We start from the raw sequence: 25,142 nt of genomic DNA, 5'->3' as shown, positions 1-25,142 counted from the left end.
AGTTTCACTTTACTGAAAATAATTTGTAAGCAGGATATAAAGTCTCACATTCCTTTAATGACACAACCCGTTTTTGCCTTAAAGGGGTATTCCAGGGAAAAACTTTTTCATATATATCAACTGGCTCCAGAAAGTGAAACAGATTTGTAAATGACTTCTATTAAAAAAATCTTAATCCTTCCAATAATTATCAGCTGCTGAAGTTGAGTAGAAGAGGTTTGTTATGGGGATTTGCTTCTACTCTGGACAGTTCCCGAGACACGTGTCATCAGAGAGCACTTAGACAGAAAATAACAACTCGACTTCAGCAGCTCATAAGTACTGAAAGGATTAAGATTTTTAATAGAAGTAATTTACAAATCTGTTTTACTTTCTGGAGCCAGTTGATATATAAAAAAAAAGTTCCCTGGATAACCCCTTTAAGTGTTTTACCCCTTAAGGACCTGGGGTTTTTCCATTTTTGCATTTTCTTTTCTCCTCCTCGCCTTCAAAAATCATAACGCTTTCAGTTTTTCACCTACAGACCTATATGAGGGCTTTTTTTATGCACCATCAATATTATTTTGTAATGGCATCAGTCATTTCAACACAAAATCTACGGCAAAGCAAAAATATATATTTGTGTAACAAAATGGGAAAAAATAGAAAAAAAACACCATTTTGTAATTTTTAGCGGATTCTGTTTTTACACAGAGCACTTTTCGGTAAAAATGACATATCATCTTTATTCTGTAGGTCCATACAATTAAAATGGTACCCAACTTATATAGGTTTGATTTTGTTTTACTTCTGTTAAAAAATTATAACTGTGCGCGCGAAAATTAGTACATTTAAAATGGTCCTCTTCTGACCCCTATAACTTTTCTATTTTTCTGTATACGGGGATGTGTGAGGGCTCATCTTTTGTGCCATGATCTGTAGTTTTTATTGGTACCATTTTTGTTTTGATGGGACTTTGGTATTTTTTTTTTTACATATACGCCATTGACTGTGCGGTTTAATTAACCTTATCATTTTATAGTTCAGACATTTACGCACGCGACAATACCACGTATGTTTAAGTTTATTTTTTGTTTACATATTTTTTTATTTTAAATGGGAAAAGGGGGTGATTCAAGCTATAGGGAAGGGGTTAATTCACATTTATTAACTTTTTTTAAACTTTTTTTATACTGTTTCCTTTGATTGCTTACACTGATCAACGCTATACCATAGCATCAGTGATCAGTGTTATCTGTGCTGAATTGCTCCGGTGATCGGATGGCGAGACTCTGTATACTGAGGACAAGCAGGGCTCTGTACACTAAGGACAACCAGGGCTCTGTACACTGAGGACAAGCAGGACTCTGTGCACTGAGGACAAGCACTGAAGACTTTTTGAAAACTTTTTTTTATACTGTTTCCTTGGATTGCTTACACTGATCAACGCTATACCATAGCATCAGTGATCAGTGTTGTCTGTGCTGAATTGCTTCAGTGATCGGATGGCGAGGAGGCAGGTAAAGGCCCTCCCACCATCCTCTCAACTGATTAGGACATTGCAGTTTTACTGTGGTGGTCCCGATCAGCTCTGCTGAGCTGCCAGAAATGTTTTGTTTTTTATTTTTTTTATTTTAGACCCCCGATCAACTCTCAGGGGTTAATGACTGGCATCACCGCGATCGGTGATGTCCTGTATTAAACATGGGTCTCGGCAGCTATTAGCTACGGCGTGTCAGCTTATGAGCCAGCGTCATAGCAGGGAATCTATTTGTTGACCTGCCCATGCGGGCTTTATTACATAGGTGAAACCACCAATGAATGCCGGATAAGATTAAATGGTCATAAATCTTCGATTAGGACTAAGAGGGTTGATCTCCCACTACCTAAACATTTTTTGGAATTTGGTCATAGTATTAGTCAGTTAAGATTTCGCATTATAGATCATGTACCTGTGTTGAGACGAGGGGGTGACAGGGAGAAATTGTTGCGCCAGAAAGAACTTAAATGGATCTATATATTAGATACGATGTATCCAAAGGGATTAAATATGGATTTTGGCTTGAAACCCTTTATGTAGGCATTTAGGTTATCCTCTTCTCTATTTCTATCTTTCTTCTCCCTTTTTTTTCGTTCTTTATTCCCCTTCTTTTTCTCTTCTCTCCTGTTTTCCTTTTTTCATTTCCCCCCCCCCTTTTTCCCCCCACCCCCCCCCCTCCCTTATTTTTCCTTCCTTTTTTCTTTATTTTTATTTATCTTTATATTTTTTATATTTATTTTTATTTTTATTTTTATTTTTATATTTATTTTTATTTTTATTTTTATTTTATTTTATTATATTTTATATTTTTTATTTTTATTTATTTTTTATTTTTTTATTTTTTTATTTTTATTTTTTATTTTTATTTTTATTTTATTTTTTATATTTTATTTTTTATTTTTTATTTTTTCTTTCAGCCCCCCCCCCCTCTTTCCATTCTTTTTTCTTACCTTTTCTCAACCTGTTCCGTGTATTTAATGTTTATAAGTGACAACATGAGGTTTTTGGATATCTTTCTACGATAATATTTTAAATATTTTTCATGTATATATTTTTTTAGATTCACTTCACCTATTATTCATCATCACTCTATATGAAGATTACAGCGGAGGATGGATTCACTGAGGACTCCTGAGAAAAAAAGTTTTTTTCTTCTGTTCAATTATAGATTTTATGATTTAAATATAGTTTATGATACATTGATCCTTGTTTCAATATGACATCTTCGTGTGACATACTTCTGTGCTGGTATTAATATAGATGCCCGTGTTTAAAGTAAGTTTGTCTTGGGTAATACATGTATAGAAGTCTATTTAGACTCATATGTATTATAGACTATGCGGTGCATCTTTGGTCAGGCGCATTTCGGGTATCGACAGGTGCATGTGTTATGCGCAGGCCGATTCACCGATATGCGATGTCCCATGTAGATACACCACGCATGCGCAGGTAGTTGGCGCTTGCGCGGACCATTTTGTTCTGGTCCCGGACATCTATGATGCTCCTGCATCAGCTGACCTATAGTGGTCAGCTGATCGGAACAACACGCTGTGGAGCCACGCAGCCGCAGTTTGTTTATTTACAAACGCAGTTGTCACACACGCACGCTAGTTCTCTCATGCGATCTATATGATGAAGATGCAATCGGAGACACGGATCAATGTAAGTGAAGTCCCAGTGAACACATCCGAAGCCTATATATGTTTTGATGGTTGTTTTCTCATATTTTTTAAGATTTATATCTTTTGTGTATTTGAATCACTATGACAACACAATTTAGCCAATAGGATGTGGCCATTGATTGTAATGATATGTATAACACCTGTTATGTAACCAATCACAGCATGTTGTGATTCCTATATATATGCACATTGTCACTTTGTTTGATATGCTTGAAAAAGGCAGTTTATTGCCGAAACGTTGCACATGGATGGCAAATAAAATCTTGCTCCATCTACTAGCCTGAGTCCTCAGCTATTGGTGCTGTATCTTCTCTGAATTCCTATAGCAGGGGAGTGGGCGCAGGGCGTACAGGTACACCCTGTGTCCTTAAGAGGTTAAAGTATACCTCTCATTTGCAAAAACTTTTTATATAATATAGAAAATAACATTATATGTATATTTGTAATATACATTGGTTAAAGAATGTATATATTTTTGAGTGAAAAAATGATGTCCCTGTCGCTATTGCCTGTATGTGAGGAGACCAAATACAGGAAGTGTAGGCCAACAAGCTCTATACACTGAGGACAAGAAGGGCTCTGTACACTGAGGACAAGCAGGGCTCTGTACACTTAGGACAAGCAGGACTCTGTACACTGAGGACTTTGTTTTTAACTTTTTTTATACTGTTTCCTTGGATTGCTTACACTGATCAACGCTATACCATAGCATCAGTGATCAGTGTTATCTGTGCTGAATTGCTCCAGTGATCAGATGGCGAGGAGACAGGTAAAGGCCCTCCCACCGTCCTCTCAACTGATTGGGACATTGCAGTTTTACTGTGGTGGTCCCGATCAGCTCTGCTGAGCTGCCAGAAATGTTTAGTTTTTTTATTTTAGACCCCCGATCAACTCTAAGGGGTTAATGACTGGCATCACCTCTATCGGTGATGTCCTGTATTAAACATGGGTCTCGGCAGGGCTCTGTATACTGAGGACAAGCAGGACTCTGTGCACTGAGGACAAGCAGGGCTCTATGCACTTAGGACAAGCAGGACTCTGTGTACTGAGGACAAGCAAGGTCATGTACACTGAGGACAAGCGGGGCTCTGTGCACTGAGGACAAGCAGATCTCTGTACATTGAGGACAAGCAGAGTAATGTACACTGAGGACAAGCAGGGCTCTGTACACTGAGGACAAGCAAGGCTCTGTATACTGAGGACAAGCAGGGCTCTGTATACTGAGGACAAGCAGGGCTCTGTATACTGAGGACAAGCAGGGCTCTATACACTGAGGACAAGCAGGGCTCTGTACACTGAGGACAAGCAGGTCTCTGTACACTGAGGACAAGCAGGTCTCTGTACACTGAGGACAAGCAAGGCTCTGTATACTGAGGACAAGCAGGGCTCTGTATACTGAGGACAAGCAGGGCTCTATACACTGAGGACAAGCAGGGCTCTGTACACTGAGGACAAGCAGGTCTCGTACACTGAGGACAAGCAAGGCTCTGTATACTGAGGACAAGCAGGGCTCTGTATACTGAGGACAAGCAGGGCTCTATACACTGAGGACAAGCAGGGCTCTGTACACTGAGGACAAGCAGGTGTGGTAGGCCTCTGAAGTAGGGGAAATGCAGTCAGGGTATTGCTTCAGTATATCAGGGGTTAACCCTATAGTTCGTGACGCCAGGCTGAGGGCTAGTATGCTGAGATAATTCTCCGGCCTATCAACGCCCTTCCCAGTAACGACAGGTGCATATGAATAATGACTGAAGGTCCACAAGATAGTTGAACTTGAACTTGGATAAACTTTACTTAAAGGCTTGCGATACATCCAATGAACAGTATCTGTCTCATCAATACAGTCTCTATACACTTCAGTGACTGGCAGTTGTTGCGGACCTTGACTTGTTTTATAAGTCTCTAGATTTGGGGTTAATTGTGAAGATCCGTCTGGATTTAGGGGATAGATAAGGTCCGGTGATCTTGCAGAGTGCTTAGGGATTGACACACTCACGGTTTGGTAATGATCAGCCGTTGCCGCAAGGCTCAGGCCTAAACTCACTGATGACAGCAGCGCAGATCCTTCACTCATGAAAGCCCGGGAACAAGAGAGCTAGCTATGGCCGCCACTCCCTTATATGGGCAGGGGCGGGGCCATTTTAATTGGTCTGAATATCTGTCACTCACTGTTACAAGGAATTGTGGGCGCAATACGTCACAGGGACCTCCAAAGGTCCTTAAGCAAAAAACCATAGAGTTTACCTGATCACGTGACCCGCAGGTTCTGTTACGCTCCATACAGGTAATTAACCACTTATATACATTTGTACAATTACATTTATAGAAATTCTGATTAAACTGTAAGATAACTAATACGTAGATGAGAGGTGACAAGGGGTGGACTAAATAAGAAGGACCCCGTCGTCCTAGGGACTCTGGCTATGGGGACCTATACACAGGTACCATATAGGATGCAGTACCGGGACACCACACAGGGCTCTGTACACTAAGGACAAGCAGGGCTCTGTACACTGAGGACAAGCAGGACTCTATGCACTTAGGACAAGCATGACTCTGTGCACTGAGGACAAGCAGGGTCATGTACACTGAGGACAAGCAAGGCTCTGTACACTGAGGACAAGCAGGGCTCTGTACACTGAGGACAAGGAGGGCTCTTTACACTGAGGACAAGCAGGGCTCTGTACACTGAAGACAAGCAGGATTCTGCACTTAGGACAAGCATGACTCTGTGCACTGAGGACAAGCAGGGTCATGTACACTGAGGACAAGCAAGGCTCTGTACACTGAGGACAAGCAGGGCTCTGTACACTGAGGACAAGCAGGGCTCTGTACACTGAGGACAAGGAGGGCTCTTTACACTGAGGACAAGCAGGGCTCTGTACACTGAGGACAAGCAGGACTCTATGCACTTAGGACAAGCATGACTCTGTGCACTGAGGACAAGCAGGGTCATGTACACTGAGGACAAGCAGGGCTCTCTACACTGAGGACAAGCAGGGCTCTGTACACTGAGGACAAGCAGGGCTCTGTACACTGAGGACAAGCAGGGCTCTGTACACTGAGGACAAGCAAGGCTCTTTACACTGAGGAGAAGCAGGGCTCTGTACACTGAGGACAAGCAGGGCCCTGTACACTGAGGACAAGCAGGACTCTGTGCACTGATGCTCTGTGACATGCCCCCGAGAATATTCACATTTGGAATTTTTATCACTAATATTGCGAATATATTCGCTATACAGGGTGGGCCATTTATATGGATACACCTTAATAAAATGGGAATGGTTGGTGATATTAACTTCCTGTTTGTGGCACATTAGTATATGTGAGGGGGGAAACTTTTCAAGATGGGTGGTGACCATGGCGGCCGTTTTGAAGTTGGCCATTTTGAATCCAAATTTAGTTTTTTCAATAGGAAGATGTGACACATCATGTGACACATCAAACTTATTGGGAATTCCACAAGAAAAACACTGGTGTGCTTGGTTTGAACGTAACTTTATTCTTTCATGAGTTATTTATAAGTTTCTCTTTGTTTACAGCCATTGACATGTCCCCGAGGTTAACACGTGAGGAGCGGATAGAAATTAAGTTGATGTCTGGTGAATGCAGTAACCAGGTCAATGCAGCAGATTTCAATGCAAGACACCCTACGAGACCACCCATCTCCTATGCTACAGTTAGCAAACTGCTTGCTAAGTTTCGTGAAACTGGTTCAGTATTGGATTTGCCAAAATGTGGATGCATGAAATCTGTCACTAATGGAGAAACATCAGTGGCTGTCCTAGCTTCATTCAGCAAGAGCCCACTGCGTAGCACTCGCCGCATGTCACTGGAGAGTGGCATTCGTCGAACATCGCTTCGGCGGATATTAGTTACTCACAAGTGGCACCCTTACAAACTCCAGCTACTGCAGCATCTCAACGAGGATGACCCAGAGGATGATCAGTGCACTGAATTTTCAGAATGGGCAAAACAAAAATTGGAACAGGACCCTCAGTTTCCGCAGAAGATTTTGTTCAGTGATGAGGAAACTTTTATGTGAATGGTGAAGTTAACAAACAAAACCACCACTATTGGTCTGACACTAACCCACATTGGATAGATCCCTCCAAGACTGTTGGAACACAAAAATTTATGGTATGGTGTGGTATATGGGGTACAAAGATAGTGGGGCCATTCTTCATCAATGGAAACCTCAAGGCCACTGGATATGTGAAATTGCTACATGATGATGTGTTTCCCTCTTTATGCACTGAAGCTGCACGTTCCCTGAGTTTTTCCAGCAAGATGGTGACCACCACATTATGGGTGTCAGGTCCGAGCATTCCTAGATGAACAGTTTCCTGGAAAGTGGATTGGTCGTCGTGGGCCAGTTGAATGGCCCCCAAGGTCTCCCGATCTGACCCCCTTAGACTTTTATCTTTGGGGTCATCTGAAGGCAATTGTCTATGCTGTGAAGATACGAGATGTGCAGCACCTGAAACTACGGATACTGGAAGCCTGTGCTAGCATTTCTCCTGCGGTGTATATAGTAGTATATAGCAGTGTACACGGACACTGGAAGCCTGTGCTAGCATTTCTCCTGGGGTGTATATAGTAGTATATAGCAGTGTATACGGATACTGGAAGCCTGTGCTAGCATTTCTCCTGCGGTGTATATAGTAGTATATAGCAGTGTATACAGATACTGGAAGCCTGTGTTAGCATTTCTCCTATGGTGTATATAGTAGTATATAGAGAAGAGGGTTGCATTGACAATCCAACACAATGGGCAGCACATTGAACACATTTTATAAGTGGTCAGAAACTTGTAAATAACTCATGAAAGAATAAAGTTACATTAAAACCAAGCACACCATTGTTTTTCTTGTGAAATTCCCAATAAGTTTTATGTGTCACATGACCCTCTTCACCACCCATCTTGAAAGTTTCCCCCCTCACATATACTAATGTGCCACAAACAGGAAGTTAATATCACCAACCATTCCCATTTTATTAAGGTGTATCCATGTAAATGGCCCACCATGTATAGTTGAATTTACGAATATTCACATTTTTCCGCATATGCGCATATTCACATATTCCTCCTTTTCACTTGTGGGCCAATTAGAATGATGCAAATACACTTGTGAGAGGTTATCAACAACATCCCTAGCAACCAATAGTAAAGTTTCCCCCCCCCCCCCCCTTCACTGTTTTTTTCCTCGAAGACGCGAATATGCAAATATTCGCATATACGAATATTCGCATATGTGAATATAATGAATACGCAAAATTTGTGAATATAGGACAAATAATATACTTCTATATATTCGCGAAATATATCGTGAATTCGAATATGGCCAATGCCGCTCATCACTATTATTGACAAGCCAGTAGCCTGCACAGAGCCCTGCTTGTCCACCTACACCTGTATTTTGTCTGAGACACACAGGCAATTGCTGCAGAAACAGCATTTTGTCGTATATACAGTTTTTTTTAACCAACGAATATTGCAAATATACTCATAGGGGGAGATTTATCAAAACCTGTGCAGAGGAAGAGTGGTGCAGTTGCCCATAGCAACCAATCAGATTGCTTCTTTCATTTTCCACAGGCCTCTTTAGAGGCCTGTGGAAAATGAAAGAAGCGATCTGATTGGTTGCCATGGGCAACTGCACCACTCTTCCTCTGCACAGGTTTTGATAAATCTCCCCCATAATGTTATTATCTAAGTTAAATGTAATTTTAGCATTTTTGTTTTTTCTCCTCGCCTTCTAATAACCACAATTCTTTTTTCCCTCCACAGACCAATATGAGGGCTTGTTTTTTTGTGCCACCAATTGTTCTCTGTGATGGAAACTTTCATTTAACCCTAAAATGTATGGCACAACCCAAAAAAATATTACGGTATCTTGTGGGAAAAATGCAATTTTGCTAACTTCGGAGGGTTAAGTTTTTACATAATACACTTTACGGTCAAACTGACTTGTTCTCTTTATTCTGTGGCTCAATACGATTAAATTACGACCTATGTTTACGTGGTTTTCTATTATTGTACTTCTAAAAAGTATGTTTAAAATCAACCCCTATATCTTTCTCATTTTTTTTTCGCATAGGGGGCGGTATGAAGGCTAATTTTTTTGAGCTATGATTTCTAGTTTTTATTGGTTTTACTTTTGCTTTTATGTGACTTATTGATCCCTTTTAATTTCGTTTTTCTGAGATGTGATGTGACCAAAATGCACCAAATTACTACTCCAGTCTTTACACACGTGGTGATACCAAATATGTTCATTTTAAGTTAAATCCTTTTAAAAACTTTTTTGTAAAACGGGAAAAGGTGGGATTTTCTTTTTTTTTTATTTATTGGGGAAGGCTATTTCAAATTTAAATAACAAAAATGTTGTTTTTTTTAAATAACTTTACTTTTATGTCCCCAAAGGGGATTTTCTATAGCAATCATTAGATTGCTATTACTGATCACTGCTATGCATGTGCATAGCACTGATCAGTAATATTGGTGATCTACTTCTCTGGTCTGCAAGAAGGCAGACCAGAGGAGGAGACAATTGGAGCCACCGGGAGGGCAGGTTAGGGTACCTCTGGTGGCCTTTTGACTGATCGAACGCCGGAGATTATGCCGCGTGTGGTCCGATAAGTCCCCCCCCCAGCCCCAACAATGCCGCAAATGCCTTGATCAGTATTAATTACGCCAACCTTAGGGTTAATGGCAGGCATTTGAACGATTGCTGATAGCAGCTGGGACCCGCAGTGCATGAAGAGAGCGCAGCTCCTGTGCTCGCTTCATGTACAGGACGTAAATGTACATTCTGGTATATGAAGTGACCGAAATTCAGCTATTATGTTTTCGCCATTCACAGTTTCACAAAAAAATATATTCGTGAAAAACAATGTTGTTTATTGATATAGTTGATTAGTGATGATTGCGCCAATATGATGAAATACATAGCAGGTTGTGCCAATGCCCTGATCTGCCATGTTTTATAAATAATCTTGTTTATCTAATTTGGGATCTACACTCAGCTTGTTACATATATCTTACTGATACTTACACTTTATCTATTATGATACTATACAGTTGTTTGTTCACTTTAGCCATCCTTGGTATAGTTTATTAGTGGTCAGCAACATTTAACATACCGTATAGCTGTTTGTGTTTACTGTAGCCATCGGTGGTGAAGTCCATTGGTAGTGGTCAACTTTTATTGCCCGTTTGGTCACTGATATGGCAGAAATGGGTCTCAACAGGTATGTAGACTCTTTACTATATGACATTTGAGCACTAGTGCACTTTGAAACGTATATTGTCCTTTAACACTTGGATACTGCCATATATACTATTGCCATACTAGGGGGATACCCCCTATCTGTTTATCCAGCTAACATCTACTCCATATTTGTTGTTATTATGATCTTGTTTGTATTTAAGTATCTCCATAATGAAACCAATATATTTTTTTATAGGGGTACTCCGCTGCTCAGCCTTTGGAACACACAGTTCCGAACGCTGGAGACGGCGATGTGAGCTTGTGACGTCATAGCCCCGCCCCTCATGACGTCACACCCCGCCCCCTCAATGCAAGTCTATGGGAGGGGGCGTGACGGCTGTCAGCCCCCTCCCATAGACTTGCATTGAGGGGGCGGGATGTGATATCATGAGAGGGAGGGGCTATGATGTCACGAGCTCCCAACACCGGCTCCAGCGTTCGGAACTGTGTGTTCCAAATGCTGAGCAGTGGAGTACCCCTTTAAAGAATTTGTTCCAAACCCTGAGTAGCGGAGTACCCCTTTAAATGCATTTGTGGAGTCGCTTTTTTTTTATAGGATACTTATTGTTGGTACTCCAGTGATTGGCCATTTGTAGCCATGGTAACTGTGGTAAATCTGTAGAATTCCCCTCCATTTACTACTTATGGACAATGCTGAGACATGCCACCTTTGGGTGGACCAGGACCGGAAGCAGAAAATGCCCAGTGTTCTTTTACAATTGAACCCATTGAATATTTTCTTTAAAATGCTTCCCTTGTTTTTGTACTTCCTTCTGCAGAGATGTGGTTATTCTTGCAGCTGGACTCGCTAGACAGGTTTACTTGGATCTTGAGTGTAGACAGGACTAGTGGTGAGCGGCATAGGCTATATTAGAATTTGTAATATTTTGCGAATATATGCACAAATATTCATCCTTTATTCGTGAAATTCGCATTTTCGATATATTTGCGGTTATTTTCGTATGTGCATGCGCATAACTATCTACCTATCTATCTATATTATCTATCTCTACAATATCTATCCATCTATCTATATAATCTATCTATCTATATTATCTATCCATCTATAATATCTATCAATCTATCCATTTATCTATATTATCTATCTATCAATCTATCCATTTATCTATATTATCTATCTATCTATCTATCTATCTATCTATATTATCCATCTATCAATCCATCTCCTAATATTCTGTAGTGACGATATTCGCGAATATTCGCTCTCCAGTCTGTCTAATACAGTAAGTAGTATAGGAACCTTCTTTAGGCCCCAAGATGGAAGCAGGGAGGGATGAGATCACTGTGATGTGTTCTGTGGGGAAAAAAAATTATGAATATTCGTAATTGCGAATATATAGTGCTATATTCGCCATATTTGTGAATATGCAAAATTTGCAATAAATATTCGAATTGCGAATATTCGCGCTCAACACTAGACAGGACTAGGAATATTGTGGCCAACTTGTATGAGGAGTTTACTTTAGCCAGACTTTAGCCACAACTAAGACTCGCTATTGCAGTCTCCTCATGACAGGAGCCGGAGAGCATGTGCGCTCACTGTACTTGAGCCAAGGCGCACACTAACTTGGTGCCTCCTCCTATCCTGAGGAGTTGAAGCCGGAAAATATTGTGCAAGAGTTGGACATGTGACCTATTCTGCTTTTCCACTGTACAGGAAATATATTTGGCAAAGTCAATGCATTCACAATTTAGCAAGATCTAAAGCATATCTGTCATTAGGATAAGCTGGCCTGTGTGTGTGTACATGAGGAGCGGCACTATTTCTGGCCATTTTATAACTTGTTTATGATATTTTTCAGCAGATTTATGCTCTGCAGGCTTCATCTTTAATTTGCAGTTCTCCCAGAGCTGGTGGGTGGAGCTCCCTCCTCCCTCTCCATAGACTTGTATTGCTTGTCTTGCAGACACAGGACAAAGCTGAGATGATTTTCAGATAAGATTTAGGCGAGGGGGGTGTTTGGGCAAGGAAAAAGGAGAAAAAAGTTTGTAGGGGTCGGGTATTATTCTAAACTTCTGATTTGTAAGGGTCTGACTGCTGCTACCCCATCTATCCTCATAATAAATAATGAATAAATGATAGGTTTATAGATTCTCCTTCCATGTGTTTAACAGAAAACGGTCATCCAATACACTGGGTTATAGTGCGGGTGAACAGGAGACCCCTGCAGGGTCTCTGACTAATATACCTACCTTCAGTCTGACGCCCGGTCCCTCTGAAATCCGCTTCTATCTTTGGGGAATTGCGCACTGGAAGCGGGCCCGGCGGGGGAGTTTAAATATTCATGTGGTGCTGGTCACGTGACCGCTTACACCTACTGAGCGCTGATGTGACCAGTGCTGAAGATAGAAGCGGACCTTCAGAGGGAGAGGGTACATCGGTCTCCTGTTCACTCACTGTATTGGGTTTAGTGTGGGTGAACAGGATGACCATTTTCCTTTAATGTTTTTACTGTATTTTTCGCCGTATAAGACGCACTTTTACTTTCCCAATACTGGGGGGGGGGGGGGGGAGTTGGTGCGTGTTATACGGCGAATACACATTAAAACCCTGTCCTATCGCTGCAGTCCCTGCGGCCATCAACGGCCGGGACCCACGGCTAATACAGGACATCACCGATCGCGGTGATGCCCTGTATTAACCCTTCAGACGCGGCGATCAAAGCTGACCGCCGCGTCTGAAGCGAAAGTGACACTAACCCGGCTGCACCGGGAGGGACCTTACCTGTCTCCTCGGTGTCTGCTCTGTCGGGATCCCCTGCATGGCCGGGGCTCTCCTTCGTCGTCATCACGTCGTCGTGCACACCGTCCCATCATCCAATAGGAGCGGCATGCGTAGCGACGTGATGGCGGCGGCGGAGAGCGAGGATACCGGCAGTAGAGACGTTCCGGAGCGACAGGGACACCCCGGGGACGCGGCGACAGCGATGGAGGGCGACATTCAGGGCAGCAGGGACAAGCAGTGACAAGTTCGGAGCGGTGGTGACACATGAGTATTACCTCCTATACCAGTGGTCTTCAACCTGCGGACCTCCAGATGTTGCAAAACTACAACTCCTGGCATGCCTGGACAGCCAACGGCTGTCCGGGCATGCTGAGAGTTGTAGTTTTGCAACATCTGGAGGTCCGCTGGTTGAAGATCACTGTCCTATACTTTACATTGTATTCTAGATTTCCCTACTTTAAAATTGGGTGCGTCTTATAAGCTGGAGCGTCCTATATGGCGAAAAATACGGTAATTGAAATGAGGAGCAATAAGTTCCTCTATGTACATAGTTTCTGTATTTGTTCTGTTCGGTTGAAATGATACAATAATTTTGATGGAAAGTATTTGCTCGCCATCTAATGGCCATATGGGTGTATTACACCATTTTCTTATATTTTGTTTCTCGGTTCTGTGACTACACAGACATTTTCCTAACGTGTTGGTTAGTCTATGTATGTCTTTCTGAACACTGTTTATTTCTCTTCTGTGTCATCCTATTCTTTCCTTACTTTTTTTTTAAATTATTTTACAAAATCCAGACATCCATGTTGTTCTACATTATCAGACTCTGTCCTTTAACTATCTACACTTAACTATTTTCCACGTAGACTGACAGTCTCCAGAAATAGGGTAGATCTTCTGGACATTTCTGCTGAATAGGCTGCTATTGCCTCTCCCACCTTGGTTTAATAATCGGTGGAGGGCTCAGCACTGAGACCCCGACCGATCTAACCGTTTGACATGGCTTTAAATTGGTTTAATTAACTTCAATGGGAGGTTGTTATTTTATTCATTCATATAGCGCTGATCTATTCTGCAGTGCTGTAAAGAGATTGTCATTGCCTATATTGGCCAAAAGAAGTGACATACCTGTCCACAGTTTGGGTTTGGTATTGCAGCTAAGCCCCATTTTAAATGAAATTGTTGTTGGGTTTGTATGTTCTTTATAAGTATTGTATTTTGCTTTCTATGAATTTGGCCTCTGAGAAATGAGATTGTTAGCCCTATTGGGGATAGGTACTGATATGACAACGACGACCTCTGTATAGTGCAGTGGTCTCCAACCTGCGGACCTCCAGATGTTGCAAAACTACAACTTCCAGCATGCACGGACAGCCAACGGCTGTCCGGGCATGCTGGGAGTTGTAGTTTTGCAACATCTGGAGGTCCGCAGGTTGGAGACCACTGGTATAGTGGCCACCTACCTCATTGGTACAAACCTACCCCATTTGTGATGTTTTCTGAAGACCGGGTTGAAGCACACTATATGGACCATAGAAAACACCCACAGCAGACATATGTACAGCCACTATATGGTTGGAGTGGGACATGATGGGGTTATATACTATTAATGTATAGTATTTCTTATATGTTTTATGTATGTGCTAATACAGGACTTGGTTCGGTCCAGGTTTTGTTCTTGCCCCCCCTCTTGTTTATGAAGGTATAAATCTGATGGCTTATTCTATTATTGTGAGGGGGGCACTGCTGCTTAACCCCTTACGGACAAAGGGCGTACAGGTATGCCCTTTGCTTCCTGGGACTTAAGGACCAGGAGTGTACCTGTACAGGCGTTACCTGTACCCAGGCAATGATTGGAACGGGATGCCCGCTGAAATACCTAGGGCAGGCATAGGCAACCTTCTGCACTGCAGATGTTTTGGGCTACATATCCCATTATGCTCTTACAGCCAAAATACTGCACAAGCATCATAGGAGATGTAGTCAAAAACATCTACAGTGCCGAAGGTTGCCTATTCCTGACCAAAAAAAAAAGTAAAGGGTGCATTCATACCGGCGGGAGTTTACAGTGATTTTCCCGCTCCAGGTTTGGGCTGTGGCACATTTTTCCGCCACAGCTCAAACTCCCAACGGAAACTGGCTGTAAGCCCCCGCTCTTGTGAATGTACCCTAAAAACACTACACTACACAAAATAAAGAGTAAAACACTACATGTACATATACCCCCCCCCCCCCCAATAAAAATTAAAAACGTCTCATACGGCACTGTTTCCTAAACGGAGCCTGCATCTGTTGCAAACCAAAATCTCCCATGGTTTGCCGGACAGCCACTGACTGTTTAGACATGCTGGGACTTTTGCAACAGCTGGGGGCACCCTGATTGGGTGTATTTTTGGTGGTAGAGGCTTCTGGGTCCGTCCCTATGCAAATCCCTAGTTTAGGCCTCAAATGTGCATGGCGCTCTCTCACTTCGGAGCCCTGTCGTATTTCAAGTCAACAGTTTAGTGCCAAATGTGGGGTATTTCCGTACTTGGGAGAAATTGTGTTACAAATTTTTGGGGTCTTTTTCTTCTCTTACTCCTTATAAAAAGGAAAAGTTGGGGGCTACACCAGCATGGTAGTGTAAAATTATATAATTATTTACACTAACATACTGGTGTTGTCCCATACTTTTCATTTTCACAAGAGGTAAAAGAAAAATAAGCCCCCACAAAATATGTAATGCAATTTCTCCCGAGTACAGAAATACCCCATATGTGGACGTAAAGTGCTCTGCGGGTGCATTACAGGGCTCAGGAATGAGAGCGGACCATGTACATTTGTGGCCTAAATTGGTGATTTTCATGGGAATGGATGATAGTTGCAGCGGTTCTGACATTAATGCAAAAAAAAAAAAAACAACACCCACATGTCACCCCATTTTGGAAACGACACCGCTCAAGGAATGTAACAAGGGGTGCAGTGAGCATTTACACCCCACAGGTGTCCGATAGATTTTTGGAACAGTGGTCCGAGAAAATGAAAAATGTAATTATTCATATGCACAACCCACTGTTCCCAAGATCTGTCAAATGCCAGTGGGGTGATAAGGCTCACTGCACCCCTTGTCACATTCCTTGAGGGGTGTAGTTTCCAAAATAGTATGCCATGTGTTTTTTTTTATTTTGCTGTTCTGACACCATGGGGGCTTCCTAAATGTGATATGCCCCCCAAAAACCATTTCAGCATAATTCGCTCTCCAAAAGCCAAATTTTACTCCTTTTCTTCTGAGCCCTGTAGTGCGCCCGCAGAGCACTTTACATTCACATATGGGTTATTTCCTTGCCCTGAAGAAACGGAGTTACACATTTTGGGGGTCATTTTTTCCTATTACCCCTTGTGAAAATATAAATTTGGGGTAGCACCAGCATAAATTTTTTTTTTCATTTTCACATCCCACCTGTAGGGTGTTAAAGGGGTATTCCAGAAAAAAACTTTTTTATATATATATATCAACTGGCTCCAGAAAGTTAAACAGATTTGTAAATTACTTCTATTAAAAAATCTTAATCCTTTCAGTACTTATGAGCTTCTGAAGTTAAGGTTGTCCTTTTCTGTCTGTCTATATATATATATATATATATATATATATATATATATATATATATAAATAAAGTTTTTTCCTGGATAACCCCTTTAAGGCTCACTGTATCCCTTGTTACATTCCTTGAGGGGTGTAGTTTCCAAAATAGTGTGCCATGTGTTTTTTTTCTGTTCTAGCACCATGGAGGCTTCCTAAATGTTACATGCCCCCGCAAAAACCATTTCAGCAAAATTTGCTCTCCAAAAGCCCAATGTTGCTCCTTCCCTGAGCATTGTAATGCGCTGGCAGAGCACTTTACACACACATATGAGGTATTTCCTTACTCGAGAGAAATTGGGTTACAAATTTTGGGGGGCTTTTTCTCCTCTTACTCCTTGTGAAAAAAAAATTGGGTACAAGAACATGTTAGTTAATGGAGATTTTTAGTTTTCTCCTCACTTTGCTGCTATTCCTAAAGGATTAACAAAGAGTTAACAAACTTTTTGAATGTCATGTTGAATACTTTGAGGGGTGCAGTTTTCATAATGGGGTCAATTATGGGGATTTCTAACATAAAGACCCTCAAATTAACTTCAAAACTGAACTAGAACCTAAAAAAATTCAGATTTTGAATTTTTTGTAAAAATTTTTAAATTGCTGCTAAACTTTAAAGCCCTCCAATGTCTTCAAAAAATAAAAACATGTCAACTTTATGATGCCAACATCAAGTAGACATATTGTATATGTGAATCAATATATAATTTATTTGACACGTCCGTTTTCCTTACAAGCAGAGAGTTTCAAAGTTAGAAAAATGCAAAATTTTTCAGGAAATTTTCACATTTTCGACAAAAATTTACCACTAACATAAAGTGAATATGTCACATAAAAACTATCTCATAATCAAATTTATAAGTAAAAGCATCCCAGAGTTATTAATGCTTAAAGTGACATATTTGCAAAAAATGCTCTGGTCCTTAAAGGGTACCTTTCATCAAATAAACTTTTGATATATTTTAGATTAATGAATGTTGAATAACTTTCCAATAGCATGTTAATGAAAAATAGGCTTCTTTCTATTGTATTTTTCCCGATCAGTCCTGTCAGCAAGCATTTCTGACTCATGCTGGAGTCCTAAACACTCAGAGCTGCCAGCCTGCTTTGTTCACAGCCAAACAGGCTGTGAACAAAGCAGGCTGGCAGCTCTGAGTGTTCTCCTTTGTGAACAAAGCAGACTGGCAGCTCGTAGTGTTTAGGACTCCAGCATGAGTCTGAAATGCTTGCTGCCAGGACTGGTAGGGAGACCCCTAGTGGTCATTTCTTCAAAGTGGAAAATTAAATAGAAAGAAGCATATTTTTTTATAACATGCAATTGTAAAGTTATTCTGCATACATTAATCTATAATATATCAAAAGTTTTTTTGATGAGAGGTACCCTTTAAAGGGGTACTCCGCCCCTAGACATCTTATTCACAAAGGATCTAAAGGATATGGGATAAGATGTCATATCGTGGGTTTCCCGTCGCTGGGGACCGCCTCGATCTTGGCTGCGGCACCCCAGACATCCGATGCACGGAGCGAACATCGCTCCGTGGCAGATGACTGGCGATGCAGGGCGTAAGGCTCATGATGTCACGGTAATGCCCCCTCAATGTAAGTCTATGGGTCCTCACGCCCCCTCCCATAAACATGCATTGAGGGGGAATGGCCGCAATGTCACGAGCGGGGGGTGGGGGGGTGGTGTTTGTGACCGTGACATCACGAGCCTCCGGACACTAAACGAACACTGGGTGCAGCAGGGAGATCACGGGGGTCCCCAGCGGTGGGCCAAAATGGCTTCGTCCTTAAGGGATTAAACAATACACAACAAATGGGTAAACTAATGGGAAAAAACAGAAACGATAAGTGTGGGGTATGTAGGTTGGAAGTTGGTGTTTTTGCTCTATCTATAACAGTGTTTTGCAACCAGATGCCTCCAGCTGTTGCAAAACTACAACACTCTGCATGCCCGGACAGCCAAAGGCTGTCCGGGCATGCTGGGAGTTGTAATTTTGCAACAGCTGGAGGCACCCTAGTTGGGAAACCCTGATCTACGCCCTTCAACAAACTAGAAAGTGAAAGTAAGTGAGTAGTTAGTGTGGACTTTTAGTTTCTGTTCTGCTTCAGGAAGAGAAGACATCTAGGTGACACCTTGTTATTCTACTTCTCCTCGGTTTGGCCTCAGGTAAGTCTGCGTCTACTTTTAGTAAATTTACTTCTCATAGAACATATATATATATATATATATATATATATATATATATATATATATATATGATCAGCTCTTTGTGTACAGACATGGCCGTCTGCTTATCTTCTGCTTCCTTGTTCTCTTGCTGCACATCCTAAGCTGGGGGAGGATTCACACGCAGTAGAATCTGGTGCCTGTATTTCTGCCACTGTCCTTCCTATTCATCTAAATGGAACTTGCAGAAATCCATGTACTTACCACCTATACCAGTGTTTCCAAACCAGGGTGCCCCCAGCTGTTGCAAAACTACAACTCACAGCAGGCACAGACAGCCAGAAGCTGTCAGGGCATGCTGGGGGTTGTAATATTGCAAAAGCTGGAGTCAGTATGAAACAGCAGAACAACATGGCATCCCCCCCCCCCACCACTCCCCCCCAAAAAAAAACGCAACATGTTGAGAGAATAGCGTTTTTTTCAGGAAATCTTGGCGTTTTTCCTCAAATGCAATTTTGAATTTTAAATTGCAATTTTTTTCCTGGTCGTTTTTAGTTAGTGTAGGGGTCTGGATATGAGGATGGGATATGGGGAAGGGATATGAGGCTGGAATATGAGGATGGGATATGAGGATGGGATATGAGGCTGGAATATGAGGATGGGATATGAGGATGGGATATGAGGCTGGAATATGAGGATGGGATATGAGGCTGGAATATGAGGATGGGATATGAGGCTGGAATATGAGGATGGGATATGAGGCTGGAATATGAGGATGGGATATGAGGCTGGAATATGAGGTCGGGATATGAGGACAGGATATGAGGACAGGATATGGGGAAGAGATATGAGAAAAGGATATGGGGAAGAGACATGAGGAAGGGATATGGGGTCGGGATATGAAGACAGATATGAGGTCAGGATATAAGAATGGGATATGAGGACAAGATATGAGGAAGGGATATGAGGACGGGATATGAGGACGGGATATGAAGACAGATATTAGGTCAGGATATAAGAATGGGATATGAAGACGAGATATGAGGAAGGGATATGGGGTCGGGATATGAGGACTGGATATGAAGACGGGGTATGAGGTTGGGATATGAGGAAGGGATATGGGGTCGGGATATGAGGACAGGATATGAGGATGAGATATGAGAACGGGATATGAGGATGGCATATAGAAACGGGATATGAGGATGAGATATAAGTATGAGATATGAGGACGGGATATGGAAAGGGGATATGAGAATGAGATATGAGAACGACATCATTATTGTTACGTTACCTCTCCCACAGTACTCAGCTGGTTGTGTATATATTTATTATATACATTTGTGTGTGTACAAAATATACGAAAGATGCCAAAGTCAATGAACTCGCTGCAAAAAAAAAAATCCCTATATGGAAAGATTTATGATTGTGAATGTTGTTGTTGAATATTGTTGCAAAAAATCTTCCATACTATTTCCTCAAAGACCTTAACCCTTCCAAGGACTATTATGACAGAAAAGGGGCCCAGTGGCAGCCTCTAAGACTCTCTGGACTAATAACAACATAAAAGGTGTATAGGCAGATCAAGTATATAGGCCTATCCCTAATATACATATACTACAGAATTATTAGTATGGTAACATTTTGGTTGATTTCAGATCTCTTGTAAAAACCATGGATGATATTGAGCGGTTAAGAGCTGACCTGGAGGCACTGAAGGTAATAATATGTTTCATAGCTTTTCATTTACACATCATTGCATCAGCTCATAATACAATACAATGTGCACTTTGCTCCAATGCACCTTAAAGGGGTATTCCGGATAGCAAAAATTATTCATATTTTGTTCCCTCATGTATTGTAATATACACTTATTACCTGTGCTGGGCCGCGTACCCTGTGGGAATATGCTGTGATATAAGTGAGGAATAACCCGTCATCCTCTATCCACCTCATCTCCCCTCTGCCCCTCCCAACAGAGACAGAGATCATGTGACACTTTGTACTGGCTTCCAGTGTCCTCACCTGAACCCCCTCCCATAGACTTGAATTGAGGGGGCGTGTTGTGACGTCACGAAGGGGCATGGATGTGACATCACAACCTCGCTAACCCTGAAAATTCAATTATAAAAACAAGACACATTGAAAAAACACCTTTATAAAAAAAAAACACTCCTCCACTGCCCTCATTAACCATTTTTTTTAAATAAAAAAACGCTGATCATCGTCGCAGTCCACCGAATCTGACGTAGTCCTCCGCATTCACGTATCTGAAATGAGAAGAAAAGAAAAACAAGAAATATGTGTTAGTAAATATTTTTTTGCTCTCCCCTGGGAAGAGCGCACATAATGCAGCGTGTTGCTAAACAGGGAGCCTCCAATTGTTGCTAAACTACAACTCCCATCATGGGGGCTGTAGTTAAGCAACAGCTGGAGTCTCCCTGTTTGGGAACCCACTGCTCTGTTCCCATTATGCAAAATGCATAACGTGAACAGAGATCTGCCCCTCTGCCCTTGGACTACTACTCCTATCATGGGACAGAGTCTTTCCTATGATGGGAGTAGTTGTAGTACCGAAGCGCTGCTGAGGGATGGCACTTGCACATCTCCCGGCTGCGGGACTTTTAGGACTACTACTCCCATCATGGACAGACTCTGCCCATGATGGGAGTTGTAGTCCAGGGGCTGAGGTGCAGATCGTATCGGGTCATTCTGCAGAGACCCACTGCGATCCGCATTTAAGTTAACAAACCGGCGGTACATGCGGCTACATCGCGCTGTCGCTGGCTCCTGTATACACTGTCATAATTCTTAATCCCCGCCGCCGGGAGACGGGAGCTCTGATTGGTCAATAGCTATCCACCAATCAGAGCTCCTGTGTTCCGGCGGTGGGGATTATGAATTATGACAGTGGATATAGAAGCCAGCGGCAGCGCAGTGGAGCCGCATGTGCCGCCGGCTTTTACAGTTAATAAATGTGGATCACAGCGGGTCTCTGCAGAATGACCCGGTGCGATCTGCACCTCAGCCCCTGGACTACAACTCCCATCATGGGCAGAGTCTGTCCATGATGGGAGTAACAGTCCTTACTGTCCCAAAATAGACACTTTGGTATGTGTCCTCCGAGGTGGTGTATATTTGCGCAAGCAAAGTGCTTTTGCACATTTTTTTTTCCGTAAAAAAAAAAAAAACGCAGTTAATAAATTTGATTCTACAGTAGAAAGTGCTTTATGGTAAACTTAACCGTAGACACGGCTATGAAAAATTCTATCAGATTTTGTGCAAAAAAAATGTGCAAAAAAAACTCTTGCGCAAATTTTTTCCTTAAAAAATACACCAAAAAAATCTCTATGTACAATGATAAATTCCCCTCTATATCACCATAGATTACAGTGCAAGGTGACACCAGTATATAAATAAGACACCATGCACAATAGTTGAAGCTCAGAGCTCGGTCTCCCCTCCCTGTAAAATGACCTTTGCACAGGTCACAGAGCAAGCCCAAGAACCTCTCCCATAGTAGTGAATAGGGTCTGCTCCAGACTATTGTTGCCTATGTTCATGGGTCCTATTGTAAACCACATTTCTAAATGCTGTTAAAAACAGGCAAGATGGCAGCCCCATAATAATGTACAAAAAATTATAAAAATTAAGAAAAATTCTACTTTTTTTATTATGTGGCTCTAACCAGTGAAATAATGATACATCAACTTTAACCACTTAAGGACCCGGGGTTTTTCCGTTTTTGCATTTTTGTTTTTTCCTCCTTACCTTTAAAAAATCATAACTCTTTGAATCTTTCATCTAAAAATCCATATTATGGCTTATTTTTTGCACCACCAATTCTATGTTGTAATGACATCAGTCATTTTACCCAAAAATCTACGGCAAAACGGAAAAAAAAATCAATGTGAGACAAAATTGAAAAAAAAAAACCATTTTGTAAATTTTGGGGGCTTACGTTTCTGCACAGTACATTTTTCGGTAAAAATTACACCTTTTTATTCTGTAGGTCCATACAATTAAAATGATCCCCTACTTATATAGGTTTGATTTTGTCGCACTTCTGGAAAAAATCAAAACTACATGCAGGAAAATTTATACGTTTAAAATTGTCATCTTCTGACCCCTATAACTTTTTTATTTTTCCGCTTACAGGGCGGTATGAGGGCTCATTTTTTGCGCCGTGATCTGAAGTTTTTAGCGGTACCATTTTTGCATTGATGGAACTTATTGATTGCTTTTTATTCATTTTTTCATGATATAAAAAGTGACCAAAAATTGACTATTTTGGATTTTGGAATTTTTTTGCGCGCACGCCATTGACCGTGCGGTTTAATTAATGATATATTTTTATGAATCGGACATTTCCGCACGCGGCGATACCACATATGTTTATTTTTATTTACACAGTTTTTTTTTATGGGAAAAGAGGGGATTCAAACTTTTAATAGGGGAGGGGTTAAATGATCTTTATTCACTTTATTTTTTTTCACATTTTTTTTGCAGTGTTATAGGTCCTATAACACTGCACACACTGATCATTGTTATCCCATAGGGACCTATAACACTGCACACACTGATCATTGTTATCCCATAGGGACCTATAACACTGCACACACTGATCTTTTACATTGATCACTGGTTTCTCATAGGAAACCAGTGATTGATGATTCTGCCGCTTGACTGCTCATGCCTGGATCTCAGGCACTGAGCAGTCATTCGGTGATCGGACAGCGAGGAGGTAGGTAGGGGCCCTCCCGCTGTCCTGTAAGCTGTTCGGGATGCCGCGATTTCACCGCGGCTATCCCGAACATCTCCCTGAGCTAACCGACATGCTTTCACTTTCATATTAGAAGCGGAGTTCAACTTTGAACGCTGCGTCTAAAGGGTTAATAGCGCGTGGCAGCATGATCAATGCCGCGCTCTATTAGCCACAGGTCCCGGCCGTTGTTAGAGGCCGGGCCCGACCCGCGATGGCCCCGCGTTATAGATCGGGAGTGGACTCAGGGCGTACAGGTACGCCCTGGGTCCTTAACAGGTTAAAGAGTATCTGTCACTAAACTAAACTTTTAATAGATTGTTCCTTATGTAATTATAAGACACTTTGCTATTCACTTGCTGTTAAAATTCTCAACCTTTAGGCTAGGTTCACAGTACGGAATTTCCGGCTGCAATTCTGCTTTGAAATTGCACTCAGAAATTCCGCTTACTAAAATGTATAGTATAGTGAATGGGTTTCCGTCCACAAATTCACACTTCGGAATTTGTGAACGGAAAATCCGCTTGAAAATTTCCACCTGAAGAATGGAGTTGCTCATTCTTTAGGCGGAAATACTCGTGGAACACATTGCCGTCTATTGGAGACTGCATTGTCTGTGTGGTCCCTGATTCAGTCGACGCTGGCCGCACTCGGAATCTCCAGGCACAAATTTTCTGTCCGGAGATTCCGTAGTGTGAACCTAGCCTTTTATGTTTTTAATGTGATTGAAAAAAAAAAACAACCACTAGGTGGCTCTGTTCTGTTCCCTGCTGCAAGTCAAACAGTTAGTCTGGTCTCCCCCCGGCCTGGCAGGAGACCAAACTCAGGAAGTGCGTGCGGTGCATGGTGAGGCACAGCTCTCACAGCCTTCAGTGACGGCGCACCTGCTGGGGAACGCCCACTTTCTCCTGCCGGTAGCTCACACAACGTGAGCAAGGGGAAAGGTATGATACAGAACTTTTTAAAGCTCTGATTTTTTTTGATTTTTTTTATGGGCAGTAGGGGTGTTAGGAGTAGTTAGGGAAAGTTGGTTTAGAAAATAGGGTTTGATGACAGATACTCTTTAATGGGGTTTGTCCAATTAATAGATATTGCACTTCTCTGTAACATGCAAAATGTAACAATTTTTCAATTAGAAATAAATGCTCCTGGGCCTAGATATAGCTGTTGCATTCTTGTTATGGCGCCCCCTTGTGTTCTTTAATTTGCTCTTATAATGTCCACCTCATGTGTTTAGTGCTGGGGGCCATACTTGCTCTGTGTCATCGCCCGATCCTCTTGTGCACAGATGACGGACAGATTCCTCCTATTGTATAGGTGCCGATAAGAATCATTGCAATAGAAGTGGCTTCTTCTGACCAGCACTGCAGAAA

At 41.8% G+C, this 25,142-nt stretch overlaps 1 protein-coding gene across 2 annotated transcripts in view; it reads left to right on the top strand.

Annotated features, from left to right (window-relative positions):
- The first annotated feature begins 10,426 nt into the window (after positions 1-10,426).
- Positions 10,427-25,142, top strand: part of NMI (N-myc and STAT interactor) — a 31,036-nt gene continuing 16,320 nt past the window's right edge. Inside the window, exons 1-3 of one of the 2 annotated variants that reach the window (XM_056534437.1) lie at positions 10,431-10,455; positions 18,953-19,010; positions 20,666-20,726. In XM_056534437.1, coding sequence (XP_056390412.1) covers positions 20,682-20,726 — 45 coding nt within the window. In that variant the 5' untranslated portion in view covers positions 10,431-10,455; positions 18,953-19,010; positions 20,666-20,681. Of the gene's footprint in view, positions 10,456-18,952; positions 19,011-20,665; positions 20,727-25,142 lie in introns of both variants that reach the window. The other variant, XM_056534436.1, reaches the window with a different exon arrangement.

This window comes from Hyla sarda, chromosome 8 (genome assembly GCF_029499605.1).
Source record: "Hyla sarda isolate aHylSar1 chromosome 8, aHylSar1.hap1, whole genome shotgun sequence".
Classification (NCBI taxonomy): domain Eukaryota; kingdom Metazoa; phylum Chordata; class Amphibia; order Anura; family Hylidae; genus Hyla; species Hyla sarda.
The sequence above is the reverse complement of the archived record's forward strand: the minus strand, read 5'-3'. Positions and strand labels throughout refer to the sequence as shown.